Raw genomic sequence first — 27,415 nt, forward strand, 5'->3', positions numbered from 1 at the left:
TCTGTTCCTGTGGATGCAAGCATGAAGTCCATCTTGCTATCGAGGCGGATTCTACAAACACGTCGCCTGGCACTGACGGCTTCCCAATGGAGTTTTATCGGACATTTCGTTCCCTTCTGGCGCCAGTGTGGAAGGAAATTTGTCAGGACCTTACGTCACCTTTCGGACCGATACCAGACAATTTTCTTGATGGTTTTCTCATCTCAGCTTTTGACTTCAGCCAGGCGCTCCATAGGGTCGATCACGAATGCCTGGGAGGGGTGCTCCGTAGTATGGGACACCCTTATACTACCGCTGACGTCGAAATGCGTCTCCTTCGTGGAACTACGTCTCGTGTACTCTACAATGGCCGTCTCACTCCTCCCATTTCGATCCGTCGATCTGTGCGTCAGGCTGCCCACTCTCTACACTGTTGTATGCTTTCGCCACAGAACTATTGCTCCGCGGCCCCCGTCATTGCCCCTCTGGGATGTCTCTCGGTGACCATGTATTTAGCTGTAATGCTTATTCAGACGATCCTGTCATTGTTCTTCGTAGCGGTGCTGAGGGCAGGGTGTCAAACTGGCGTGGGTTACCACCTACAGCGAAGTCTGTGGTAGCTGCCTTAATGTCCATGGCTGTAGGTATAAGACTTCCTGCGTACAGCGGTGCTCCTTTGCGTGTAGCTGATTTTATTCGATTTCGCAAATGAGATGTGTTGCACAGTTGCTCTCAACTACCGACGCCTACTTTCCCAACTACGAGCTGGGTTCTTAGATGACCTTTTACGAGCAATCGATCTCCTGCAACGGACACAATATGTAAATTTATATTTGGCATCTTGCGTCCCCCGTATGGCACAGACATTTCCCGTTCCGCCTTCCATGGCCCGCAGCATGCTAGCGGCATTGGGTTCATTTATTTACCATGGCTTGCTGTTCAGGATACGGTATGAGTCCCTCATTCTCCCGCGGTGCAGGCGAAGTTTAGGTCTGTATCAAGTGCCTGACAGAGCGATAGCCCTTTTTATTGGCTCTTACATAGCGTTGTGGCACCGTTGCTCTACGTGCTTTATCAGCCTATTGCTGGAGGCCCTCGTACCACTTTCTCTCTCAGCTCCTATTCCACCGCCCTTCTTTTACTTCCGCCACTTTTTCCTCGACCTGAGCTACGTCCGTACTGCACTAATGTCAGCGCACTTGTCACCCACGAAGGCGATCTATAGCTTTCTTCAGCAGCACATGTTACCGAATGTGGTTCAGGGAAAGCATTGGTTCAGGGGAAGCTTCCCCAATTCGACTGGCGTGCCGTTTCGCGATCGGTGTGCGCTCCTTATCTTAATACTGTCGTCAACTCTGAATGCTACCCTACTGGGAAGCAAGTATGCCAGTCACGCATTCATGAGATTCACTTTACAGGCACCCCGTTGTGTGTCGCCTGTGATGTTTTGGACACAGACGAGCGTGGCGTGGTGTGCAGATTGGCAAGAGGTGTCTGCCACACCAATAATCAAACACCCATGCGACTCCTCATTACATGCCTATCCAACTGCTCCTCTTTCCGCATTGGTACTTCCCAGAAGGGAAGACGAACTCTGTAAGCGGATTTGTAAACACGCAGCTAATTACTTATTTGCTGATGGTGGGAAAAGTATCCTTGATTTTTGGCAGTTCCTTAATGAACGTCATTGTGCAGTTGTCCACAATCCAAATTACAAACAATTTTTCTCTAATTACCTTTGCAGTCCAGAATGAGAGTCACTCTACAGTGGAGTGGGCGCTGATATGAAACTTCCTGGCAGATAAAAACTGCGTGCTGGGCTTTGATACGAACTCGGTACCTTCGCCTTTCGCAGGCAAGTGTTCTACCAACAAAACTACCCAACCACGACTCACGATCGGTCCTCAGTACATCGTCTCCTTGCAGAGACATGGCTTAGCCACAGCCTGGGGGATGTTTCCAGAATGAGATTTTCACTTTGCAGCGGAGTGTGCACTGATATGAAACTTCCTGGTAGTTTAAAACTGAGAGCCACACCCAGACTCTAACTTGGGACATTTGCCTTTCGCGTCCTCACAGCTTCAGTTCAGCCAGTACCTCGTCTTCTACCTTCCAAACTTCATGGAAGCTCTTCTGTGAACTTGCAGAGCTAGCTCTCCTGGAAGAAAGGAAGTTTTAATCTGCGAGGAAGTTTCATACCTTTGCAGTGTCTTCCTTAATCCCCCCCCCCTCCCCCTCCAGAGCTGGAGTGATTCCTGTCATGCAGAGTTGATCCCCACCTCTTCCACACTTATAACCGATATATTCTCTGGTCATCAGAATGTTCTTCTTGGAAGAATTATACATCCATAGTATCAATAAGTCGGATGTCTTGCTGCTCCCTTCCGCTTGCGACTCCGGTTTCCTGTTATTCTCAGTGTTATTGCTGTTAATTTAAAAATAAATAAGTGAATCATTTATACTCATTGGAGTTCTACTCCACGTTCCCTATGCTTTCCGTGGTTCCTGGAGAGTACGAATGGGACATGGTGCCTCGGGTTGCGACCTCTGCCCATTTTTTCCCCGCCTCTCTCACTTTGGGCGCGAGGAAGACTCCTATATAAAAGAAGCCCAGTCAGTAGTGTGTTTGAAAGTCATACGGCGTATCTGTTTTAAAAATTGATGTTGTATGGTCTCACTTTGGATTTTTAATTGTTTTAAAAATTATGACAACTTTTAAATAAATGCCTACGGTACCATCCTCAGGTGATAGGCATCACTGGATGTGTATATGGAGGCGTACGTGATCAGCCCATAGCTCTCACGGCTGTTATTGTTTCTTGTGACTGGAGTCACTATCCCTCAATCAAGTAGCTTTACTTCTGTCATTACCAGGCAGTACAGCCAGTCCACTAATCAACGAGGCCACTGGGCAGTAGTTATGACATTACGTCAAACACCTCAGCCAGACATGTTTGTGTCACTGGGGTCATGGGAAGAGCGTAGCACAGCTAGGGCTGCAACACAGTGCGACCAAGAGAGAAGTAACATCTTATAACTCTGAGCACCTGTGTGCAACCAAAAGGTCACATGTTGTAAGTATGACTGCACCAAGAACCAACGCTTGATGTGGAGTCAGGAGCAAGCCGGGAAATGTGGAAAGATGCACTCATCCCCCCCCCCCCCTCACTCAATCCCACAGTACATCAAAAGCGTTGCAGTGAGTGCATAAATAATCGAGCCTAGATGCTCAGAGTATTAAAGTCTGCCGCCATTCTGTCTGCATCTTGAATTGGAGAGAACGATGCTCTGCTGAGTTTCAGAGAAACTGCGACTAACCCTTTGGTGATGAAGGTATGCTGGCTGGCTGTCTACTTATCAACTTGTCAAGTTCCAGCTCAAGGCATGCCACAGTCGTGGCGTAAAGCTGCTGAACTTGGAAACTTCACCACTGCAATAAGCTGGTGTGAGGCCAGCATATGCTCCCTGAGGGACTTCGGTTGATGGACTTCACGCTGCCTACATTCCCTTATGGGAGAAATGCCCTCGTGGCTTCCTAGTCAACTAGACGTCGTCAGTACCACGTGGTCGTTTTCAAGCTGGTGACTGGGGCCATTGCTGCTTGGCATCGAACGTCTAGTGCTGGGTGCCACACCAAAGTGCACAAAATGGGGACCACAAGTATGCCCATCGATGCATAGCCAGCTGAACGCCAGATCCTCTGAGAATATGTCACCCATTTCCATGTGGGGGCCCTGTTGGCATCAGCGCATTGCACAACCGGTAGCATTTGCACATGCCCTGACGGCCTAGAGGAAATTTGTGATGCTGTACATTCTCCTGGGTAGAAACACTTGTTAATGCTACCTCTGTTTCACTGTGCACCCTGGAGGACAGATGCTCAGGGCACTCTCTTGCCCTTCGGTTGGAAAACGGCACCCAAAAGTGGAAGAATCAGCAACAATCAACGACATGATGATGCAGAAGGCAATGGAAACCACTGCATTAAAGACACACATGTGGCCTGTAATTGAAAAAGTGTCATGATGATCTCCCTACTGACAAATGAAGATTAAAGGACCAGAAATCTTTGACTTCCTTTCATTTCACTTCACTAACCAAAAGTATACCTAGATAGAACATTAGCATTTCCCTTTTCAGATTTTCTAGCTTTCCTACCACGTTCAGACTTCTGACAGTCCATGCACCGACTCGTAGAATATTATCCTTTCGTTGGTTATTCGATCATGGTGACCTCTACGACTGGTAGTCCCGCGCCAAAGATCCGAATCGGGGACTTGTCCATAACTGTGTGTGTGTGTGTGTGTGTGTGTGTGTGTAATAGTTTGAACCATGTCTGCCTCCTCCAGTAGATACTCAGGTCTAGAGGGTGGTTGATGTGATTAATTTCGTATTGAAACGTAAGATGTGTATTATGTTCATAGGACCTGAAAGGATATATTGTGATAGATTACAAAAATTGTTAATGATCTGTTTATTACATTATGATAAAAACCTTAATATAATGTACAACGAAATGTTGTTCAAGAATTAAAAAAATGGTTCAAATGGTTCTGAGCACTATGCGACTTAACTTCTGAGGTCATCAGTCGCCTAGAACTTAGAACTAATTAATCCTAACTAACCTAAGGACATCACACACATCCATGCCCGAGGCAGGATTCCAACCTGCGACCGTAGCGGTCGCTCGGTTCCAGACTGTAGCGCCTAGAACCGCACGGCCACTCCGGCCGGCTCAAGATTTACAAATAAATTATCAAAAGATAATATGCATAGGGTATGCCATAATAGTTTATGGTGGATACTCGTAACTCAAGTGTCAACCAAGGCATTGATGCAAATAAGAGGTATTTTTAAAGGAATGATGTGTTTTATTTTAACAATTTTCGAAACATTTTGAAAAGACAAGTACTGTGATGTCAAGACAATGAAATTCTTCAGAAAATAATCTGACAAATGTGCTAAATTGAGATGCAAAGTGCTCAGAATCCTCTACAGCATTGTAAACACCACCAAGCAAGGCTGTTGTGCAAGGCACCATCTTCATGTACTGCAAGATGCGAAATGTTTACTTCACAAAAGCGGCTTACCAGGCTTCTCCATCTTGGCGGAGAATGATTTCAAGAAGAACAATGAGATGTGGTCATACTGCCATTGGTGAACATGCAGAGCTCTAAGAGTACCACAGCTTTCTGACAAATGTTATGACCACAAACATAAAGTGGTGTTGAGCAGACGATGGAATTCTGCCCTGTGCAAGCAACAAGTACATATGGACCGAATGGTTGTGACTAACAAGCCTGACGTAGCATGATAGCCAGATGAAAGGTCATGCCTGTCAATCAACATCTTAGTCTAGGTGACTGAATCTATAACGTTTAGGTGGCTCAGAATAAACTGAAATACGAGGATCTGACTTTCGAGTTCGGTGGAATTTGGAATGTGAAACCTGATCATATCATTATCCTTTGTGCTCTACTATCAACGCTACATAATCTGAAGAGCACTCATCTGTTTCCTAGGATTTACTAAACACAGTCAAATAAATATTATTGTTCAGAAATAGCGTAAAATATTGTGTGAAGTACTGTAAAACTCTGAGTTACCAGAGATACTCCTGAGGAAGCTGGATGTAACCTGGGCAACTCCTACAATGATGCTATCTCTGTTGTTAAAATAAAAAATAACAATTATTATTTTTACTATGGTTGTAATTATTCATCTTACAAAAAGCTTTTGAAAAGCACTAAGAAAGTGTATTGTTTGATTTTAAAAAACTGGTTACTTCAATATTTCAGTTCATACAGTAACTATGAAACTAAGCACACAGTTGTTCGAATGTAGCATTGTCCTTGAATATTTATAGTTATGCGCTTGCATTGATGAGTGCAGTGGGGCATCGACGCCGCATTTTTTGCTTTTTCTTTGACTATGCTCTAGCGATGAAGGTAAGAGATCGTGAGCACATATGTGTTGCAGGTAGACAGCTGTAGCATACAGGCACGGTGACGTTACTGTTAAGTATTTTAATGTGGTTTCCAATATTGTAAAGCATCTGACTTATTTCACAAAAGTGCACTTTTATAATGTCTGATAAAATACAAAGTGAGAGATATATACAAGCACCAATGTGATACTGGCAGATCGACAATGTGAAATATGTTCGTAATATGATCACACAGAGAAAGTGTGTCCAACAGGGTCGGGTCTGAATTAGACATTAAGATTTTCGTAATAAAAAATAGAACCTTTCATACATATCACAGAATATTCTGGGCTTATAACTACAGTAATGGTCAGTCAATAGTCTGCTGTGACCACTAGTAAATAAATGTGTATGCAGCTGTGTGAAGTGTAGGTGAGTACTTTGGATAAAGCGCTTTAAAAATATGTGCAAGTGTGTTCGTAAAATGAAGAATGTTATGTAGCATGCTGTGCACCTATGGAGTGTAGTCAAATCGCAGGTGCTGAGCAGAAGAGGAGTGGCACGTTGCTGTAATCTGACTCGACGCAAAAGTGAGTTACATTCACGAACACTAATGTATTTGTTTGAGTGGCCATTTTCCGCAGCAGCTGTTAAAATCAGTTGTTATTGATTTTTCCGCCTTAAGCTTCAAAATGGTTCAAATGGCTCTGAGCACTGTGGGACTCAACTGCTGAGGTCATTAGTCCCCTAGAACTTAGAACTAGTTAAACCTAACTAACCTAAAGACATCACACACATCCATGCCCGAGGCAGGAGTCGAACCTGCGACCGTATCGGTCTCGCGGTTCCAGGCTGCAGCGCCAGAACCGCGCGGCCACTTCGGCCGGCCCGCCTTAAGCTTATTGAAATTTAACTGAAGAGAATTTTACACCAGACGCGTTTCGCTTGTATTTATAAAACATCTTCTGTGCTTATTCTGCAAATTGGATATATAAGTTTGTATATTTTTCGTTGCTTTAGATTAAAAACAGGGTTTTGTCTATAAAGTTGGAGCGCAAATTACTTACGGTGTTGCAGCCTGTTATTTACACATTCTGTATGTGTGTTATTTTGCAGATCGAACTGAAGTTATGTGTGTTCTCACTCAGCACAAGAAAAAGTGCAAAGGGAAAAAATTGCCGAGTGTGCATGTGAAACGTAGTCTTTCGATATCAACTGCTGCTAATGAAAGGGAGTAAGCAGTTATTTGGAGAATGTGTAAAGAAGAGGCTGGAACACCGTAAGTAATTTCCACTGTAATTTTATAAACAAAACGCTGTTTTTAATGTAAAGCAACTAAAAATGTACAAACATATGTATCCAACTTGCAGAATGAACACAGAAGATGTTTTATAAATAAGAGTGAAACGCGTCTGGAGTAAAATTCTCTTTCATCAAATTGCAGTGAGCTTAAGTCGGAAAAACCAATAACAAATGATTTTACCGATCTCTGGATGATGTTATCACCCTCTAGACTATCTGTAGGTCCACATGGATGTGTGTGATGTCCTTAGGTTAGTTAGGTTTAAGTAGTTCTAAGTTCTAGGGGACTGATGACCGCAGCAGTTAAGTCCCATAGTGCTCAGAGCCATTTGAACCATTTTTTGTAAACGGTTAGGGAACATACACGACTATATAGCATTACAATCCCTCTTCGTACTCTAATTTGGCGAAACCTCGTTTCGGTATTTTGAACAGTTCAGGAAATGCAAGGGTTCTTCATACTCATCCTGTCCATACGTTCAGTTTTAGACGGCAAGCTGGGAAGCTACTGGTACATTATCCCATGGAACAAAAGAAACACGATAGCCGGTGAGTGGGTGTGCTGTGACGGAGTAAGGAATCTGCTCCAGCTGCTCCCTGGTGGAGCCGGGTCGGATGCGGAACCTGCGCAGCACTGCAGCCAGCGCAACCCGCATCTCCAGGTCGGCGAAGCGCGCGCCCACGCACTTGCGAGGTCCTGTGCCAAACGGCAGGTAGCTGCCCGGCTGCCTGCAGGTGGCGCTGCCTCCGGGCAGGAAGCGGCCGGGGTCGAACAGGTCGGGCTCAGGGAACAGGTCCGGCCGGCGGTGCATCAGCAGGAACGACACGAGCACGCAGCAGCCCCTCGGCGCCACGTGCCGGCCTTCGCACAGCGGCGTGTCCTCGGTCACCAGGTGCGGAATGTTGGGGGCTGTCGGAAACAGCCGCAGCGACTCCTGCAACAGCCGTACACGCACATGTGAATCGTATCGTGTTGTAAGGAATCTCCTGAACAGATCTTGCATGGGACGCTGAAGTCCAGCATACAATATGTATCCCAAAATTGATCTTATTCGTGTAACTCATTTGTCGAAACTACATCAGTGCTACACATGTACAGAACCTGGGCACTACTATGGCTTATACGATGTAGGGAAACATCTTGTAGTTGTCTCAGAATGGATCAATACAGGTCCTTTATGGTTTCCGAGGGCATCATATACCACTCTTCCTGTAAAATAGGGGCCAGTTCAGGTAATGATGATGGAGGTGGATAGTGACCATACACCCTCCTCTTCAAAGCAGTTCACAAAGGCTCGATAACATTGAGATCTGGTGACTGTGCTGGCCAGGTGGGATGTTACCATTAATCCTCGTGCTCACGAAACCAGTGCTGAACGATGCCAGCTTCGTGAACAGAGGCCCTACAGCCTTGGTACAACACTTCACCTTTGAGGAACAAGCGTTCTGCCATAGGATGGACCTGATATGCCAAAGTGGTCACATAACACGTGGCAATAATGCGACCTTGCAGAGTAGCCGTGAAGCCCATTGTATACCACAATACAGCTGCCCAAACCATCACTAAACCCCAGAAACGTTTCACTTCTGAGATGTATACTTGGCCAGAAACGTTTAAACAGCGTGAAACAAGACCCATCCGACCAAATTATTTTCTTCCAGCACCCCATAGTCCAGATTTTATAGGTTTGGCCCCACGTTTTCCTATTAAGGGTATCTGCATCACTGATGAGTGGTTTTGGAACTCCAGCTCACTCTACAATTCCCTGCTTGTGGAGCTTCCTCCATGTTGTTTTGGCACTGACAGGGTTAGCCAGTGTGATGTTCCACTCTGCAGTGACTTTCGCAGCTGTTATCCCACTACTATTCTTCAATGACAGTCTGTCACGATCACTCAACCCACACTTTCGTCCACATTATGACATAGTGGATCAGGGTTTTCTGCTTTCCCTGTACACAGTTTAAATTTTCCGTAAGTTATCTCCTGAAACAGCAAACATTTCGGCTCCCTGGGTTTTGGGTGCACTTACCATGAAAGCATCAACAATTACCCCACCCTCGAATTCAGTTAGCTTTGATATAACTGACTCACAGCTACACATAACACTGTTCTGACCACGACTGACAATTGCAGTATGTTGAGCACATTGCATAGGTGCTTTTCATACTGAAATTCAGCAGTTTAGTCAGTAGGCCTCTACAGCATCTTCGTTTATGCTGAAGCATACATTTTCGTGGTGTTTCCATGTTTTCGTTCAAACACTGCATGTTGTGATTAGTACACTGATGTATGAATTAGTCTTGCAACACACTTGTAGATTTGAGCAGGAGAAAATTACACTTTGAGACGTGGCATAAGCCCCCTCTCATATTTATATCTTACTCTGAGTAATTCGATTTGGGGAAGACAGCCGAGTATGGTCATTACAAGGGTTGTATTGAGAACTCAGAAGATATGAATATTTTCCTCTCTAAATGCACACAGAGAAAAGTTGCTGTTCCTTCACACGCGGACTTCCCATGTAGCGTCTCTCGTCACCCGGGTGGTCCGGTGACAGGCTGGTACTGCTGATCTTGAAAGGGTTCTGCCGGCGGGTGTGAGGGAGTCGAGTGGATGCTGTCCAGACGCTGACATTGTCATAAGAGCGGGGGCGACACGCCCACAGGGGCATGAAGGAGCACGGCTGGGGCTACAGATTCCATTACTTCGCAGAAACTTAGTAAAAACACTTTCTGACGGGCTACCAGCAAGGTGTGGGAATGACTTGTGTTACCAGACAGTCTTGGCGGGCAAATTCCCGCGTTTTCTGCAAAATCATAACTGTGATTGGCTTGCTCAGGGGATAGCTCCGTGACGTAGCAAAATCGGCGCAGAAATTGGCGCTAAGTATCTCCATTGGTGGAATAGTAGCGCTTCGGCAACAGAGTGGAATTTTCCGCTGGTTTTCGATTTGCTGATTGGAACGTTTTAACCATGGCCACTGTCATGGGGGCGGGAATGTTCTGTGTTCGGCTTGTACGGGTGCTCTTGAGAAGGTCGCCTCTCGCCTTTTGGTCAGAGTAGGTTACAAGACTGAGCTCTCGCTGCTCTGGACAACCTGCCTTCCGTTGGCTGTCTAATATACTCTCATTTAATTGTAACTGTTTGACGAATTTGCTGATGTTCCGACTTCAACGTAACTTTCCAAGTACAGTTGGCAATTGAGCGTTCTGCGTACAAGCGGCCTATGTTGTCCGTCTTGAACAGTTTTGGCTAAAGTTGACTATCAGAGTTACCGTGTGACTTCGCTTGTTAAAATCAACAATCACTGTACTGTCTGTGATTGTGTAGCGAGCCTTCTTCGTCTCCATCAGAGACGCATTTGTGTTGCTAGGGAGTGTTTAGTCTGGAACAACCAGACCAGGATAATTTGTTTCGGGCTATACTCGCGACATTATCATCACCACCACGGGACGCCGAAGCAACCAGGCATTGCCTCCGGTATGCCAGCCAGATTGTGTCCTTGCAGTTAAGAAGACAGATTGGTAATGTATGTCCGCAGCACCGACAGATTAGGGAATTTTGCTACGTGACAATCAGAGCTCAGCAGAACGCACCTGTTCCCGTCTTTCCTAACGTGGTTCTGTCTTGGGTGTTCATTGTCTGAGTTGTCACTACTGTAGCAGCAATTAATGTTGGGTTGGCTGGGTGTTTCTGTTAAGATTTGAGTTGCAAGGAATTGGCTCCACATATCACTTGGTCGTAAATGTCACAATCTAGATTATGCTACAGCATCTTTGTTTATGTTGAAGCATACATGTTCGTGATGTTTCCATATTTTCGTTCAAACACTGCATATTGTGATTAGTACACTGAGGCATGAATTAGTCTTGTAACACACTTGTAGGTTTGAACAGGAGAAAATTACATTTTTAAATTAAATGTTGATTGCATCTCTATAGACCGCATAACAAACACAAAATTTGTGGCAATGCATATTGATTTTTAGTTTAAGTGATGTGAAGATAGAAAGATATTGTCCTCGCAAATTTAATGTGATCAGCATGTTTTGTCCTTAGAGTCCTGTCATCAGTGTGTGATGGCCAATGTTGTTTAGTTACATACTCTTCATATGTACACTCGCTTCTTAGTTTTGGAATAATTTTCTTGAGCACTAGGGTGCAAAATCTGAACAAAAACTTTTAATCGAGCTCATTGCAAACATATGTTTCAAAACACTGGGAATTTTGAATACACCATGTGAGTACGTTTGCCAATCAGTCATGCACATCAAAAGTAACATTGATCATTACTGTCTATGATACAAGTTCTGCAAGATTTGGACTGAATTTACATTTACCATAAAAAAGTAAATAAGACTCAAAATACCATTTCGAACCAAGAAATCAAAGAAATTACTAAAACAAATTTATTTAAAAAGGCAGTCAGAAGTACCTTCACAATTTAGTCATATTTCATAAAAATTACCTATTAAGCAAAACATTCTATCATACTATGCAGCGAAGGATTACGTATCTTACATGGAGTAGCTGCTTGGTAAAAAAAAGTAGGACAAATAAATACTACAAAACATCCATCATTTCACAGAACACTTTCACACTATATTTTTCCTTCTTTTTTATCTTTTCTGGAAGAACTTAGTCCCAAAGCTAAGCAACGTATGACACTAAAACTTTGTTTTCTTTCTAAACTCAACATCTCACTGTTAATAGAGGCATGCTCACTCAGTCTTTCAGACTAGCAAATAAGAAGTTGAAGAATACAGAAAGGAAACCAAACACAGTCGCTATAGCCTTGACATCGACTAACGGCGTGTGTAGTGTCACATTATGAAACAACGTGCGTATAGTGTGTGTAGCGTGTGACTGGGGATCAGAAATGAATGAACGGTGCAGAACTATACTTTGACAATATTGTAATGATCTAATAGTGAAAGGTTGCCAGCCGAGAAAAGAAGAATTATGTAAATATGAATATTAGTTGTAAGCCGTTAACAGTGCAAGCCGCTTTCGTCAGTACATTAAGAGGTCATACGAGTCAAAAAACCGCTGATTGGGAATTAGAGGTGAAAAGCGATGCAGTCATGTCCCATATATAAGCAAACAGCTCAAGATGCTGTACATAGAAGACCTGCAACGTCAAGCAAGGCAGAGTTCCACAGAGCAGCAGCAGCAGAGTTCCACACTGGCAAGAGTTCCAGATCGAGCAGCCTCGGATGACGAAGAGCCAGCAGCAAATTCTACGTAGGTGAGCATTATCTTTAGTTTAGCTTGTACACCAAGAACACCTTGCTTGCCTGAACGTACCTCTGAACTAGGGCTATTGGTTTCCATCGTACATTTGTCTACATGTACTTGTGTTTATACGTGACTTTCTTTGCAGCGAGTACTTGAACCTAAGGATCCGATTGGAGCAATAGAATCTGACACTTCCATGGTCCGTGATCTGTAGTTGGTGTGTATTCCCGACTCTTGACAAGGTTATTGGCTATGGTGGACACTTTTTGATTAACTTGAGATTGTAGTAGGCCTCATCTGTGTTTTTATAAACTACCGTCTGTGCTCTTCTGCATTTTTATTGCAGACACACGAAGAAGCAATAAAAAACAGAACAGGAAGCCAAGCCAGAATCTCACTTCCTTTCATCACCATGTGCATCTTTAATACTATTAACGATACGGCCTATATAACTTATATAACTTCTCTGTTTTTTTCCACAATGTGACTTCTGTATCACCAAGCTGGTTCGTGTAACATATGTGTAAATGTTTTATTCGTTATTTATGACCATTTATGTAACCGTAATAATCTAAGGATGTATTTTCAAAAGTAATATGGTGTAAAAGAATGGAAATGTTGAATCTTTACTTGCCATACTGGCTCATGAATAGAGCTGTCGCTTCGTAATCATGTAGAACAGGGAGGGAAGCCCCTCTGCAAAGACACTGGCTTGGCAGGAACAGAAAAGGTGGACTTGGCGGTCGAATTGCAAAGTTCCTTTGTGATAAGAGTCAGTCGGTGGCTAGCAGGTAAAGTATTCCCATCTCTTGAACTGAACAAGGCAAGAAGAACTGCAAGATTATACACTATGAGATCAAAAGTATCCGGACACCTAGCTGAAAATAACTTACAAGTTCGTGGCACCCTCCATCGATAATGCTGGAATTCAATATGATGTTGCCCTACCCTTAGCTTTAATGAAAGCTTCCACTCTCGTAGGCATACGGTCAGTCAGGTGGTGGAACGTTTCTTGGGGAATTGTAACCGATTCTTCACGGAGTGCTACACTGAGGAGAGATATCGATGTCGGTCAGTGAGGCCTGGAACGAAGTCGGCGCTCAAAAATATCCCAAAGGTGTCCTATAGGATTCAGATCAGCCCTCTGTGCAGGCCAGTTTATTACAGGGATGTTATCATCGTGTAACCACTCCACCATTGGCATTATGAACAGGTGCTCGATCGTGTTGAAAGAGCCAATCGACATCCTAGAATTGCTCTTCAACAATGGGAAGCAAGAAGGTGCTTAAAACAACAATGTAGGCCTGTGCTGTGATAGTGCCACTTCAAAAAAAAAACAAGGAGTGCAAGCCCAGTCCATGAAAAACACGACCACACCATAACACCACCGCCTCCGAATTTCACTGTTGGCACTACACACGCTGGCAGATGTTCACCGGGCATTCACCATACCCACACCCTGCCATTGGATCGTCTCATTATGTACCGCGATTCGTCACTCCACGCAACGTTTTTCCACTGCTCAGTCGTCCAATGTTTACGCTCCACCAAGCGAGGCGTCGTTTGGTATTTCCTGGCGTGATGTTTGGCTTATGAGCAGCCGCTCGAACGTGAAATGCAAGTTTTCTCACCTCCTGCCTGTCATAGTACTTGCAGCAGATCCTGATGCAGTCTGGGATTCCTGTGTGATGTTCAGGATAGATGTCTGCCTATTACAAATTAAGACCGTCTTCAACTGTCGACGGTCTCTGTCAGTCAACAGACGAGGTCGGCCTGTACGCTTTTGTGCTGTACGTGTCCCTTCACGTTTCCACCTCTTTATCACATCGGAAACAGTGGACCTAGGCATGTTGAGGAGTGTGAAAATCTCACGTACAGACACAAGACACAAGTGACGCCCTATCATCTGACCACGTTCGAAGTCCGTGAGATCCGCGGGGCGCCCCATTCCGCTCTCTCACTATGTCTAATGACTACTGAGGTCGCTGATATGGAATATCTGGCAGCAGGTGGCAGCACAGTGCACCTAATATGAGAAACGTATGTGATAGGGGGGTGTCCGGATACGTTTGATCATAGAGCGTATAATACAGCTTCAGATGTGGATGTAATTTGGCTTATTATTCATGGCATACTCTTGCTAAAAAGAGAATATCCAGAGCTAGTTAAACAGCAAGAGCCACAGATACTTTTGCCGCCTTTTATGGACGGTAAAGAAGACCGAATTTGCCATTATGTTCATCTCCAGTTGAGTATTGGATAATTGTATGGTCTATTTATGCGGTTTCTTTTTCAATTTTAAGTTTGTGCCCTATACCTTTGTGTTTATCAGCCATATTTTATCATTAGTCGTTTACCTAGACAGGGTCGTATACCAAGTGCTACCATATTCCCGATTATCCTATTTTATTGAGCTGAAAAGCCATTTCATTAAACTTTCACTACAGTTAATAAACTCTGTGGAGTAGCAGATTTCATTATTATTCACTGAGCATGATTCTTAAAGGACTCCACGTATTTTTCATACAAAAATAATTAAAGTTTCAGCATAGTTCAGCTCCCTAGATAAATTTATAATATTCAGCTAAAAATTGATCTTGTTGAAATCTCTGTACAGTATTACTGTTGCATGCAAAAACGGCGGTGGTCATGAATAGATACTGCCTAGTAGACTTTGAGGGGCCAACATAAGAATTAATTATTGTGCAGATGTACAGGTGTTTTTTTCTCATATTGTATTGTTAATAAAATACTCAGCTTTGATGTAAATCCTGGGGCTCATTAGTTTCTGGTCCTCATTGCTAATTGTTGAGCCAGATGTAAGTTTCATATTACAATTACAGCATTAATGAAGTGCACATGTCAGCTATCTGACTTTTGTGTGCTGTAATGAGAAACGGGCTCAACTATACTAGATCCAGGTACCACATGTTCTATTTGAGCTAACTAGATAAGGAAGCAAATGCGCCTTCAGAATGCAAATAGTAACAGGAATAGAGAATATAATTATCTGACAGCCATTTCAAGGACTTTTTTCCAATAATTAAGCTGATAAAAGAACCTCTTGTCCAAACTTATGTTGCTCCACAATTACTAATGATTTATCTATAATAATAAGATGCTTTCTTCCTTAATATACAGAAAGTAAGTGTTATTGAGAGCCAGTTGCTGCAAAAAAGGTTAATATTCCTTCTGTGTCGTTCATGCCCAACTAATTCTACCTTGCTTGATAAATTGCGGCAGCGCTTAGTATCTTATCTACAAAACATAATCTCAGTACCAAGTATGGTCAATCCCAATAGTAAACTTTTTCATTAACAGAGATAGTATTTGGTACAACTTTGCCTAATTAGGCTGGCGACCATTTCTTTTCAAGTAATTACAGTTTATCTGATAACTAATGGATCACTGGTTCGATTCCCGTTTGTTCTGCTATTACTCCCTTTCAGTAGAAATCTTCAGAGAAACAAAATCAGTCGGATACCTTTCCATTACGCACGATCATGATCAAATAAGTATACATTCACAGGAGTAACATTGTCGGTGGTTGCCAGTTCAGTAGTAGCTGGTAGTGTTGTACGCATTCTAACATCCCAGACATTCTGTACTGTCTCCAGTGACAGAGACTTGATAAATCTCAGTGTGACCCCGTCGTCGTTTCACTTCTGTACACAGCCGCTCGTGTACTAAGAAACGAGTGGCCAAAAATTCCGCGTCACCTCTGGTCTGAGAGTGAGGTTATAGGAAATTATGTTGCGGTTCATACAGGCTTACAATATTATTAAACAACTTCTTTGAAAAAACGCATGTGTATAGGCATAAGGCGAGTGAGGTAACACTGTTTTAAGCAGACTGACCTTGTATGCGGGAAGGTAGAGGCTACATCTTTCATTTGGCCGTCCTTATTTAGGATTTTCATGGATTTCCTAAATTACTTCAGGCAAATACTGGTGAAGATCATACTAAAAGGACACAGCAGACTATATGTCCCATCCATGCCAAACTAGCACTGTAAGTAGGTAATGTCTGTATCCATGAATCACGTTATTTTTGCTGGTCTTAAATTTTAATATCAATTCTTGTAAAAGTCACCCACGGATAATCGAAATTACTACAAATGCTAATACTACGATACTGTAAATCACACTACTTATTTGTTATTAAACAGTGGAGATGCCTCATTTAAACTGTAGTCTAAGTCTATTGTCAGAGTAACTTAAATAAGACAGTCTATGTATCAGTAAATAATAATTTGAAGTTTGAAAAGTTGCTTTATTTAAACAACTGTTCTAACTGCTGCTCGAACAGATGGCAGTTACGTGTAGACGATAGCCTTCTATCGTTAACAGTCGACATTCGACGTTGTTTGATTGGACTAATACAATTACCATCACGTAGTAATGTCTAATTGTCCTCATAAGTGAGTTAAACGCCTATGTGTTTCTTTAAAAAGACGGGAAAATTAATAAAATATTTTACACTAAGCTAATTGTGCATGTCTTTTGCTTAGTAAAATTACAGCTGATAGGGGTAAATTTTTTTCAGTTATCATTGGAGTCCGTTATTAGGTTGTAGAATTTGGCAACTTTAGACGTACCAAACTTATCGACTTGTACTCTTTTGCTTATTAATATTATCTTTAAATTGTAAAGTGGATAGTCAGTCAAAACAACTTGTGTCGACGGGATTATCGTCTCCTGAAACTCTAAAACTTACAGAAGAAATGAAATAAAACAGGAAGCAAAGAGACGCCCAGAACTAGTACGTAAAACGGATTGTAGTCGTAGTGGTACAAGCACATGGAATGAAGGCAATAATACGAAGGGAGTAAGCCAGGGCTGTAAGCCATCTACTACGTTATTCAGTCGGAACGTAGAGCATGCACTAAAATAAACCAAGGAGATATTTGGAAAAGAATTAAGGATCAGGGCAAATATGTAAAAACTTTAAGGTTTGCTGGTAACGGAAACATCAAAATTATATAAAATAAACTTACGTGTTACACAATGTGTGAAAAGAGGAACGAAGTCACAAGGCTTAGTCAACGGTAAAATGATCCACATAAATGTTATAGCATAAGGTTCAAATGGCTCTGAGCACTATGGGACCTAACTTCTGATGTCATCAGTCCCCTAGAACTTAGAACTACTTAAACCTAACTAACCTAAGGACATCACACACATCCATGCCCGAGGCAGGATTCGAACCTGCGACCGTAGCGGTCTCGCGGCTCCAGACTGTAGCGCCTAGAACCGCACGGCCACTCCGGCCGGCAATATAGCATAAGGTTTCGTCATAAGTAAAAATGATCCATGTACAATCTAAGGCTACAGTCTAGCGTCTATAAAGTGAGGTCTAATAATCGTCCTTCTATAAAGGGCAGACAGGAAGAACTCTCAAAGTTAGAGTCAAACAACATATATTGGGTAAAGAGGGCGGTAGCGTTCGTAGCTCTACTTATGACGAATATCTCGTACCATGTGTACAATCCCCTATGAATCTGGAAGACGCGGTTCTTCTGCGGAGGCAGAAGAAGGGTTTTAGATTGCACTTGCTGGAGGAACTGCAAATTTTTAAGGACAATTTCAGTTATAGGGATTTTATTCAATCAATGATCGATTTCAGCTTAAAAACAAACTTTTTCGATTGGATTCAGCTTGTTCCTAAATTGACATAGCAACTACAATGGCTCTTCCGCGCTGTTTCAACATTTTTTTTTTCAAATACGTAATCTGTCACTATCCTACTTTTTGTTCTCAATTTGCATAGGTTTATATCCTTTTTTGTAATTTTTGTTACATTACTGTTTCTGTAACATTATTTTAACGTGCACTGAACAGCCAAAGAAACTGGTACACCTGCCTAAAATCGTGTAGGGCTCCCGAGAGCACGCAGAAGTGCCGCATCACGCCGTGGTATGGACTCTACTAATGCCTGAAGTAGTGCTGGACGGAACTGACACCATGAATCCTGCAGGGCTGTCCATAAATCCATAAGAATTCCATGGGGTGGAGATCTCTTCTGAACAGCACGTTGCAATGCATCACACATATGCTCAGTGCCATGTCTTGGGAGTTTGGTGGCCAGAGAAAGTGCTTAAACTCCGAAGAGTGTTCCTGGAGCCACTCTGTAGCAGTTCTGGACATGTGGGGTGTCGCATTGCCCTGCTGGAATTGCCCAAGTCCGTCGGAATGCACAGTGGACATGAATGGGTGCAGGTGAACAGACAGGATACTTACCTCTAGGAGTCGTTTCTAGACGCGTCAGCCGTCTGATCTTACTCCCACTGCACACGCCCCGTACTATTACAGAGCCTCCACCAGCTTGAACTGTCCCCTGCTGACATGTAGTGTCTATGAATACATGAGGCTGTCTTCATACCCGTACACGTCCATCCTCTCGATACAATTCAAAACGAGACTAGTCCTACCAAGCAACATGTTTCCAATCATAAACAGTCCACTGTCAGTGTTGATGGGCCCAGGCGAGGCGTAAAGCTTTGTGTCGTGCAGTCATCAAGGGTACACGAGTGGGCCTTCGGGTCAAGAAAGGCCATATCGATGATGTTTCGTTGAATGGTTTGCAAGCTGAGACTAGGTGATGGCCCACTACTGAAAACTGCAGCAGTTTGCGGAAGGGTTGCTCTTCTGCCACAATGAAGGATTCTCTTTAGTCGTCGTTGGCCCCCATTGGTTCAAATGGCTCTGAGCACTATGGGACTTAACATCTATGGTCATCAGTCCCCTAGAACTTAGAACTACTTAAACCTAACTAACCTAAGGACATCACACAACACCCAGTCATCACGAGGCAGAGAAAGGCCCCCATTCTCACAGGATTTCTTCCCTTTTGCAGCGATGTCGGAGATTTGATGTTTTACCGGATTCCTGATATTCACGGTACACTCGTGACATGGTCGTATGAGAAAATCCACACTTCATCGCTACCTCGGAGATGCTGTGTCCCATAACTCGTTCGCCGACTATAACACCACGATGAAGACCACTTAAATCTTGATAATTTGCCGCTGTAGCAGCAGTAACAGTTCTAACAACTGCCCCAGACACTTGTTATCTTACGCAGGCGTTGCCGACCGCAGCGCTGTATTCTGCCTGTTTACATATCTCTGTATTTCAGTACGCATTTCTCTACAGTTTGCTCGGCGCTCCAGTGTAATTATATTGACATGTAAGGCGGATGCCACCGCTTCTGATGTGAGCTCCACCTAGGCGTAAGATTCGTGCTGGCTTGTTGCTTCTGGCCTATTAGTTGTCTGTTTGTGTGTATGGTGCACGATGCATTTTTACTGTTGACTAAGCCATATGACTTCATTTCTCTTTTCACACAATATGTCACACGCCGTTTTATTTTATATTTCCATTGCATGTAGTCCGCAGCTCGTGGTCTGCGGTAGCGTTCTCTCTTCCTGCGCACGGGGTCCCGGGTTCGATTCCCGGCGGGATCAGGAATTTTCCCTGCCCCGAGATGACTGGATGTTGTTGTGTTGTCTTCATTCTCATCATTCGTCCCCATCACGGTCGGAGGAAGGCAATGGCAAACTACCTCCCCTACGACCTTGCCTAGTCGGCAGGTGCGGGTCTCCCGCATCGTCCCCTACGCTCCTCGGAGTATGGGACCTCATCATCATCATCATCGTATGTAATTTTCATGTTTCTTTTTGCTGCACGATGTACTGGTTGAAAAACATCCTGTTTGTGGGAATGAGGGTTTAGATTTGTCGAAACCTAGCTAAAGTTTTGAATAAACGTTTGACATGCAACTGGTTCGCTGTATGACTACCCTTATATCCGTAATTCTACACTTGCTGACTACTGCCATGTTTAAGATTTTACCGAAAACAATGTAAATCTGTCAGACAGCTCAGGGCGTGGTGCTGCCTGCGTGGTATCACAGTAAATGTCTGCAAAACGAAATAAAAGCTACAACTGCGTGCTATCCAGAGATGCTGTACTATTACGTACCTTTACAATAGCGTCTATGACCGTGAGCTGGGAGAGGTCGGCCGCAGTGGCTGGCCTGAGGTAGTCGCCTCCAGAGCCGAACACGTCATCCAGCTGCCTCTGCGCCGCGTCCTGCCACTCTGGGTGCAGGCCGAGCAGCGCCAGCGTGAAGCCCATGGAGGCTGCGGTCGTCTCCACGCCGGCCACAATGAGGGTGCGTATCTGAAACAAGAAAAAAAGGAGGCCACGGTTAGTGTCCTATCGGCTTCATAGGACAGGTAAGGGTGTGGGCGTCACGAGTTAGTTAAAAATTAAAAGCTCAGTGTATTCACTGTGTCGGGTATACTGGTGAGAAAAGTAATGAGACTGACAGCACTGCGAGCGATCTGGTAACGCCCTGTTTTTCTACTTGTGTAGACCTGTGTGTTTAGCCCTTCCAGATGCTCAGCAAGAGCTTCAGCTTCGTACTACCATTACGTGATTTTGAGAGCGCCATTATCGGAGTTGTGTTTTTGTTATGTGTTACGAAATCGAACGGCAGAGTTTAGAAAAACGTTACGCTATCAAGTTTCGTGTTAAACTTGAGGTATCCGAGGGTGTGATCTTTGAAAAGTTGAAACAAGCCTATGGGGCATATGGAAGCACAAGTTTATAGCTGGTGACACAAATCATTTTTGGAAGTTCGAGAAGACGTTGAAGACAATAAGATTGACGGGTGATATGTTACACACTTTCAGCGAACATCAAATTTTGACCGGATACTTGCATATGATAAAGGTTTGTGCCAAAATAGTGCCGAAAATCTTCACAACTGAACAGAAGGGCAATCGTAGAAACGTGTGTGTTGCTGTCCTTGAGAGGACTGCCAGTGACCACGAATGGTTCAAGAATGAAATTTTCACTCTACAGCGGAGTGTGCGCTGATATGAAACTCCCTGGCAGATTAAAACCGTGTGCCGGACCGAGATTCGAACTCGGGACCTTTGCCTTTCTGGGGAAGTGCTCTACCAACTGAGGTACCCAAGCACAACTCACGCCGCCTCCTCACAGCTTTAATTCTGCCAGTACCTCGTCTCCTACCTTACAAACTTCCCACAAGCTTTCCTGCGAACCTTGCAGAACTAGCACTCCTAGAAGAAAGGATATTGCGGAGACATGGCTTAGCCACAGCCTGGGGGTTGTTTCTAGAATGAAATTTTCACTCTACAGCGGAGTGTGCGCTGATATGAAACTTCCTGGCAGATTAAAATTGTGTGACGGACCGAGACTTGAACTCGGGACCTTTGCCTTTCGCGGGCGAGTGCTCTACCAACGAATAGTTCAGTCAGGTGATCACAAGTGATGAATCCTGGATTTATGAGTACGATCCTCAGACAAAGCGGCAGAGTGAGGAGTGTCACACAGATAAATCTCCTCAACCGTAAAAGGCTCGAATGAACTGATCAAAGAGCAAACCAATGCTTATTTGCTTTTTTGACATTAGGTGTGTCGTGCATAAAGAATCTGGTCCTCCAGGAAAAATTGTCAACCCATTGTTTTACAAAGGTGTACTTTAAAGGCTCAGTAAGAAAGATGAATTGAGTGAGATCAGATATTGCAGACAAGTGGATGTTGCTTCATGACAACGCCCCATGGGACACGGCCACTTCCGTCACGGAATGTTTGACCTCAAAGGGCGCTCCTGCAGCTCTACAGCCTGATCTGAGTCCTTGTGACTTTTGTATTTCCCCAGAATGTTCTGTAAAGAAATAGAGTAAATGATGATTTACATCTGTGTGATATTCTGTATAATGCCGGAGGCACAATACCTTATAATTTCGAAAAGGCTCAAGAGAGAGGCAGAAAAGCAAACATCCAAACATCACCAAACACATTCGTGTAAACAAATGCACGAATGCACTTGAAAATACGAATACTTTCTCGAAACGCGTTGTGCAAAGCAGCGAAAAATGAGTAACATGTGCTGTTTTCATTATTTAAAACAGACATGTGTTTATTAATTCCCATTATTGCAAGGTAGTTCATCTTTCTCTATTTATGGACGTGATGTAAGACTTCATGTTGCACTTTATTGCTATAGCCTTCCTTAAGCAGGCGATCTGCAAAATCCGAGTCTCCTTTCCTAAGTTTCCAACGGTTACGCTGTCACTTCAAATGTATGCATATAGCCCTACCAGACTGGCCAATTTAAAATTTGCCACAATTGCAAGTGATTTTGCATGTTACACTCTTTTCCAAAGTTACCTTTGCGTAAAAAGTGACCAAAACTGTTGTAATCACAAAATCATGTTTCAAAGTTCGTGGATTTAAGCTTTGTGGCTACGTTCAGAGAGACTTTTCCTAATATGGAATTCCACATTACTTACTGAGTTCTAGGGATGGTGGATTGAGAACCGGGTGAAGAAGAATGCGCCTGTCTCTGTTTTCTGTGTGTCATGGAGTCCACCAAGGCAGGAGAGTAGCCACTGTTTGATGATATTCGTTTGATTGTATTTAATTCAATTTGCAAGTTGTCATCAATCATGGTGATGGATATCAGATGGTGTATAATTGATTGGAAGGCAGCATGTTTACGGTCACCGGGAGTTGGGAATTGGCAGGTATTGCAATATATGTGACGGCGGTTTCCTATGCATCTTGAAAGTATGTAAATGATCGCTGATGTCCACAGATAGATTAAAATAATTTATGCAATTAACCCCAAACGCCAATGTGAGTTTTTTTATTGTTGTGTTTAGAATTTAGGTGCTTGAGGAATGTTTGAAGTTGTCTGGTAGTACCCGTTCGCAAGCACAACACCTTATCGACGCGCTACACCAGTATCCAACCTTGGAAGGGAGTGTGTTATTTTCCAAGAAATGTTTTTCAAAACCCTCCAAGAAGATTTAAGCAAGGACAGGACTGAAGGGGAATGCCGTATCCAGACCATTCAACTGTTTTTATATCTTGCCGTTTAAACAGAAATAATTCTGAGTTAGGCAATTGCTTGTAGCTAAAATTATTTCATCTGTGACAACTGGGTTAACACTTGATTTATCAGGTGCAATTCCATATGGAATGGATTTGCTCAGTGACTGTGTTTATTTAAAGTTGAGAAAATGTATAGCAATCAGTCGGTAGTAATCTGTTGATTGCAGACCTACAATGACGGAAAAAAATGGCAAAGACAAGAAGAAGTTGTGCGACATAAGGGAAAGTTCGTAGGCGTGTTTCTAAATCTGAAAGATGATGTCTACTCAGATTTCGTACCAGTTGCATAAGAAAATTTGGAAATTTGTGGTAAGATCTTATGGGGATAAACTGCTGAGGGCATCAAAAAAATGGTTCAAATGGCTCTGAGCACTATGGGACTTGTCTCCTAAAACTTAGAACTACTTAACCCAGCTAACCTAAGGACATCACACACATCCACGCCCGAGGCAGGATTCGAACCTGTGACCGTAGCAGTCGCGCCTAGAACCGCTCGGTCACAGCGGCTGGCTAAGGTCATCAGTCCCTGAGCTTACACAATACTTAGTCCAACTTAAACTAACTTACGCTAAGGATAACACACACACACACACGCACACACACACACACACACACACACACACACACACACGCACACACACACACACACACACACACACGCCCGAAGGAGGAATCGAACCTCCGGCGGCAGGAGCCGCGCGAACAGTGACAGAACGCCCCAGACCGTGCGGCTACCCCACACGGCCAGAGTGGCTTTAATAGCGCCACTACGAGGATGCAAATCAGGTTGGCTTTAAATCCGCCCTGTATTGGCTGTGAGCGTTAGTTATATTTGAGACTGGACGTGTTGGTGAGTTGATGATAGTCAAGAACGTCTTTAAGGTGAAAAAGATGCCTTTATCATCACCTCACTGAGCTTGAATGAGATCGTTTAAGACGGCTACGAGAAGCTGCATATTCCTTCTGCGATATTGCAGGAAGACTTGGCAGGAGTGTAGCCACTGTACATGATTCCTGGGGGGTGGGCACGAGAACGTACAGACGCGAGAAGACCGGACTCCGGACGGCCACATGGCAGTACTTAGACCATCGTGTTAGGCGTATGACTCTGGCGCATCATACTGCATCTAAATCAGTAATTTGAGCAGCAACAGGCACCACAGTGACACAATGAACTTTTACATATCGGTTACCTCGAGGACAGTTCAGAGCCATACGCCCTGAAGCGTGCATTCCACTGAGCCCAAACCACCACCATTTGTTATTATTTATTTATTGTTCCGTGGGACCAAGTTAAGGAGAAGTCTCCATGGTCATGGAACGAGTCAATACATGAAATTATAACACGATAGTAGAAACAGATAAAATGAAATATAAGAAACATATTCAGGTGACAATTCGTAAGTTTAAATAAAGAAAATCAACAATGTAACACTGGAATTTGCTTAATTTTTCAGCTCTTCCAGGAGATCCTCGACAGAATAGAAGGAGTGAGCCATGAGGAAACTCTTCAGTTTCGACTTAAAAGTGTTTGGGCTACTGCTAAGATTTTTGAGTTCTTGTGGTAGCTTATTGAAAATTGATGCAGCAGAATATTGCACTCCTTTCTGAACAAGAGTCAAGGAAGTGCATTCCACACGCAGATTTGATTTCTGCCTAGTATTAACTGAGTGAAAGCTGCTAACTCTTGGCAATAAGCTAATATTGCTAACAACAAACGACATTAAAGAAAATTGATACTGTGAGGGCAATGTCAGAATTCCCAGACTATTGAATAGGGGTCGACAAGAGGTCTCGAACTTACACCACATATAGCTCGAACAGCCCGTTTTTGAGCCAAAAATACCCTTTTTGAATCAGAAGAATTACCCCAAAACATAATACCATTCGACATAAGCGTATGAAAATATGCGAAGTAGACTACTTTTCGTGTTGAAGTGTCACTTATTTCAGATACTGTTCTAATCTATATATATAAAACAAAGTCGGGTTTGTTACAACACTTATAACTCGAGATCTGCTGGACCAATTTTCATGGTTTTTGATTTGTTGGGTTTATCTCCGCCCCGAATAGCAGAATACATCTTAAAAATAATGAAAAATTGACGAATAAAAATTTTCATGGTTTTTGATTTGTTGGATTTGTCTCCGCCCCGAATAGCAGAATACATCTTAAAAATAATGAAAAATTGACGAATACTTGAAAAATGCGTTATTTTCCCTAAAAGTTCTTTAGTTTCGGAGCTGTCAAAATCTGTAAGTAATGATTGACATTTATGCATGCGTTCATAAACTATTTAAAATGGATGAATAAACTATTATGTGTACTTTTTTTAAAAAAAGATTGAAAAATATTACGCGTGCGTTCAGAAATGTGTAATGAATACTTAATCTATATATATAAAAGAAAGTCGTGTTAGTTACACTATTTATAACTGAAGAACGGCTGGACCGATTTGGCTGAAAATTGCTTAGAACCAGGAGACGGGCATAGGATACTTTTTATCCCGTTCGACCGCTATAAAACGTAGTATAACAGAAACGCATCTGGCGTGGAATAACAAAACGCAAATTAGATTTAGTGTTCAAACGAATGTACCCCTGTTGAACCCCCAACAAAAGGAAGTTTATGATACATTAATGAAGGCAATTGATGATGGAAATAGTGGTTTATATTTCCTGGATGCCCCTGGTGGAACTGGCAAGACATTCCTCATGTCTGTAGTTTTAGCCACTGTTCGTGCGAGATCCAACATTGCGGTTGCAGCTGGTTCTTCCGGAATAGCAGACACATTGTTAGAAAGATGCCGTACGGCTCAGTCAGCATTAAAATTACCGTTAAATCTTCAAGCTATTGAATAACCAACATGTAATATTACAAAAAACTCAGCAGTGGCCGAAGTTTTATCAGCATCCAAGATCTGGGACGAATGCACAACGGCTCATAAACGTGCATTAGAGGCACTTAACCGAACATTGAAAGATCTACGCAATGACTCGAGATGTTTTGGAGGAGCAATGATTTTACTGTCTGGCGAATTCCGCCAAACACTGCCAGTAGTTCCAAGATCAATGGCTGCAGATGAAATAAATGCTTGCCTCAAATCATCGAATCTATGGCGCTTTGTGAAGAAACTTTAAGTGACAACAAACATGAGAGTTGCATTGCTTAATGATACATCTGCTGAAGATTTCTTTGAGCAATTGCTGACTATCGGTAATGGTCGAGTACCTGTCGAAGAATCGAGCGGATTGATTTCATTTCCTCATAATTTCTGTATCTTTGTCTCATCGAAAGACGAACTTATCAACAAAGTATTCCCAAACATCATTACTAACTACAAATGTAATGAATGGTTGAGTGAGCGAGCAATTTTAGCGGCTAAGAATAAAGATGTAGGTGACCTAAACTACATAATTCAGAATGAGATCATTGGTAAAATGCATTCATTCAAATCTATTGACTGTGTAACAAATGAAGATGAAGCCACCAACTATCCAATTGAATTTTTAAACTCTTAGGATGTGCCTGACATACTACTGCACAATTTACGCCTAAAAGTTGGCTCCGTAGTAATCATGCTTCGAAACATAAACCAACCAAAACTGTGCAACGGTAAACGTTTTGAGGTAAGTAAATTGAAGACCGATGTTATTTACGAGACGATACTCAAAGGAAAATTCGAGGGTGAGGAAGTTCTCATTCAGAGGATCCCGATGGTCCCAACCGATGTGCCGTTTGAGTTTAAAAGACTTCAATTTCCGATCCGTCTTGCATTCGCCATGACCATTAACAAATCACAAGGCCAATCCTTGAAAGTTTGTGGTTTAAATCTGGAATATCCATATTTTTCAAATGGTCAATTATATGTGGCATGTTCACGGGTCGGAAGACCATATGCGTTGTTTGTTCTTGCACCTGATAATAAACAAAAAATGTCGTGTATCACAAGGTACTGAATTGAAGAGTGGAAGCTATGCACCAAAAAACATAAAGAATCATTAAAATACTTAATTTTTATTTGTCCTAATAAAAAAT

At 43.0% G+C, this 27,415-nt stretch overlaps 1 protein-coding gene across 1 annotated transcript in view; it reads right to left on the minus strand.

The window, feature by feature from the left end:
* Positions 1 to 4,611: 4,611 nt before the first annotated feature.
* The window catches only part of LOC126474229 (cytochrome P450 4C1-like), a 103,959-nt gene continuing 81,155 nt past the window's right edge, over positions 4,612 to 27,415 (minus strand). Inside the window, exons 5-6 of the mRNA XM_050101694.1 lie at positions 20,428 to 20,628; positions 4,612 to 8,142 (exon numbers count right to left, since the gene is read on the minus strand). Of these exons, the coding sequence (XP_049957651.1) occupies positions 7,693 to 8,142; positions 20,428 to 20,628 (651 nt within the window). The 3' untranslated portion in view covers positions 4,612 to 7,692. The remainder of the gene's footprint in view (positions 8,143 to 20,427; positions 20,629 to 27,415) is intronic.

The sequence above is a fragment of the Schistocerca serialis genome, chromosome 4 (assembly GCF_023864345.2).
Source record: "Schistocerca serialis cubense isolate TAMUIC-IGC-003099 chromosome 4, iqSchSeri2.2, whole genome shotgun sequence".
Classification (NCBI taxonomy): Eukaryota; Metazoa; Arthropoda; class Insecta; order Orthoptera; family Acrididae; genus Schistocerca; species Schistocerca serialis.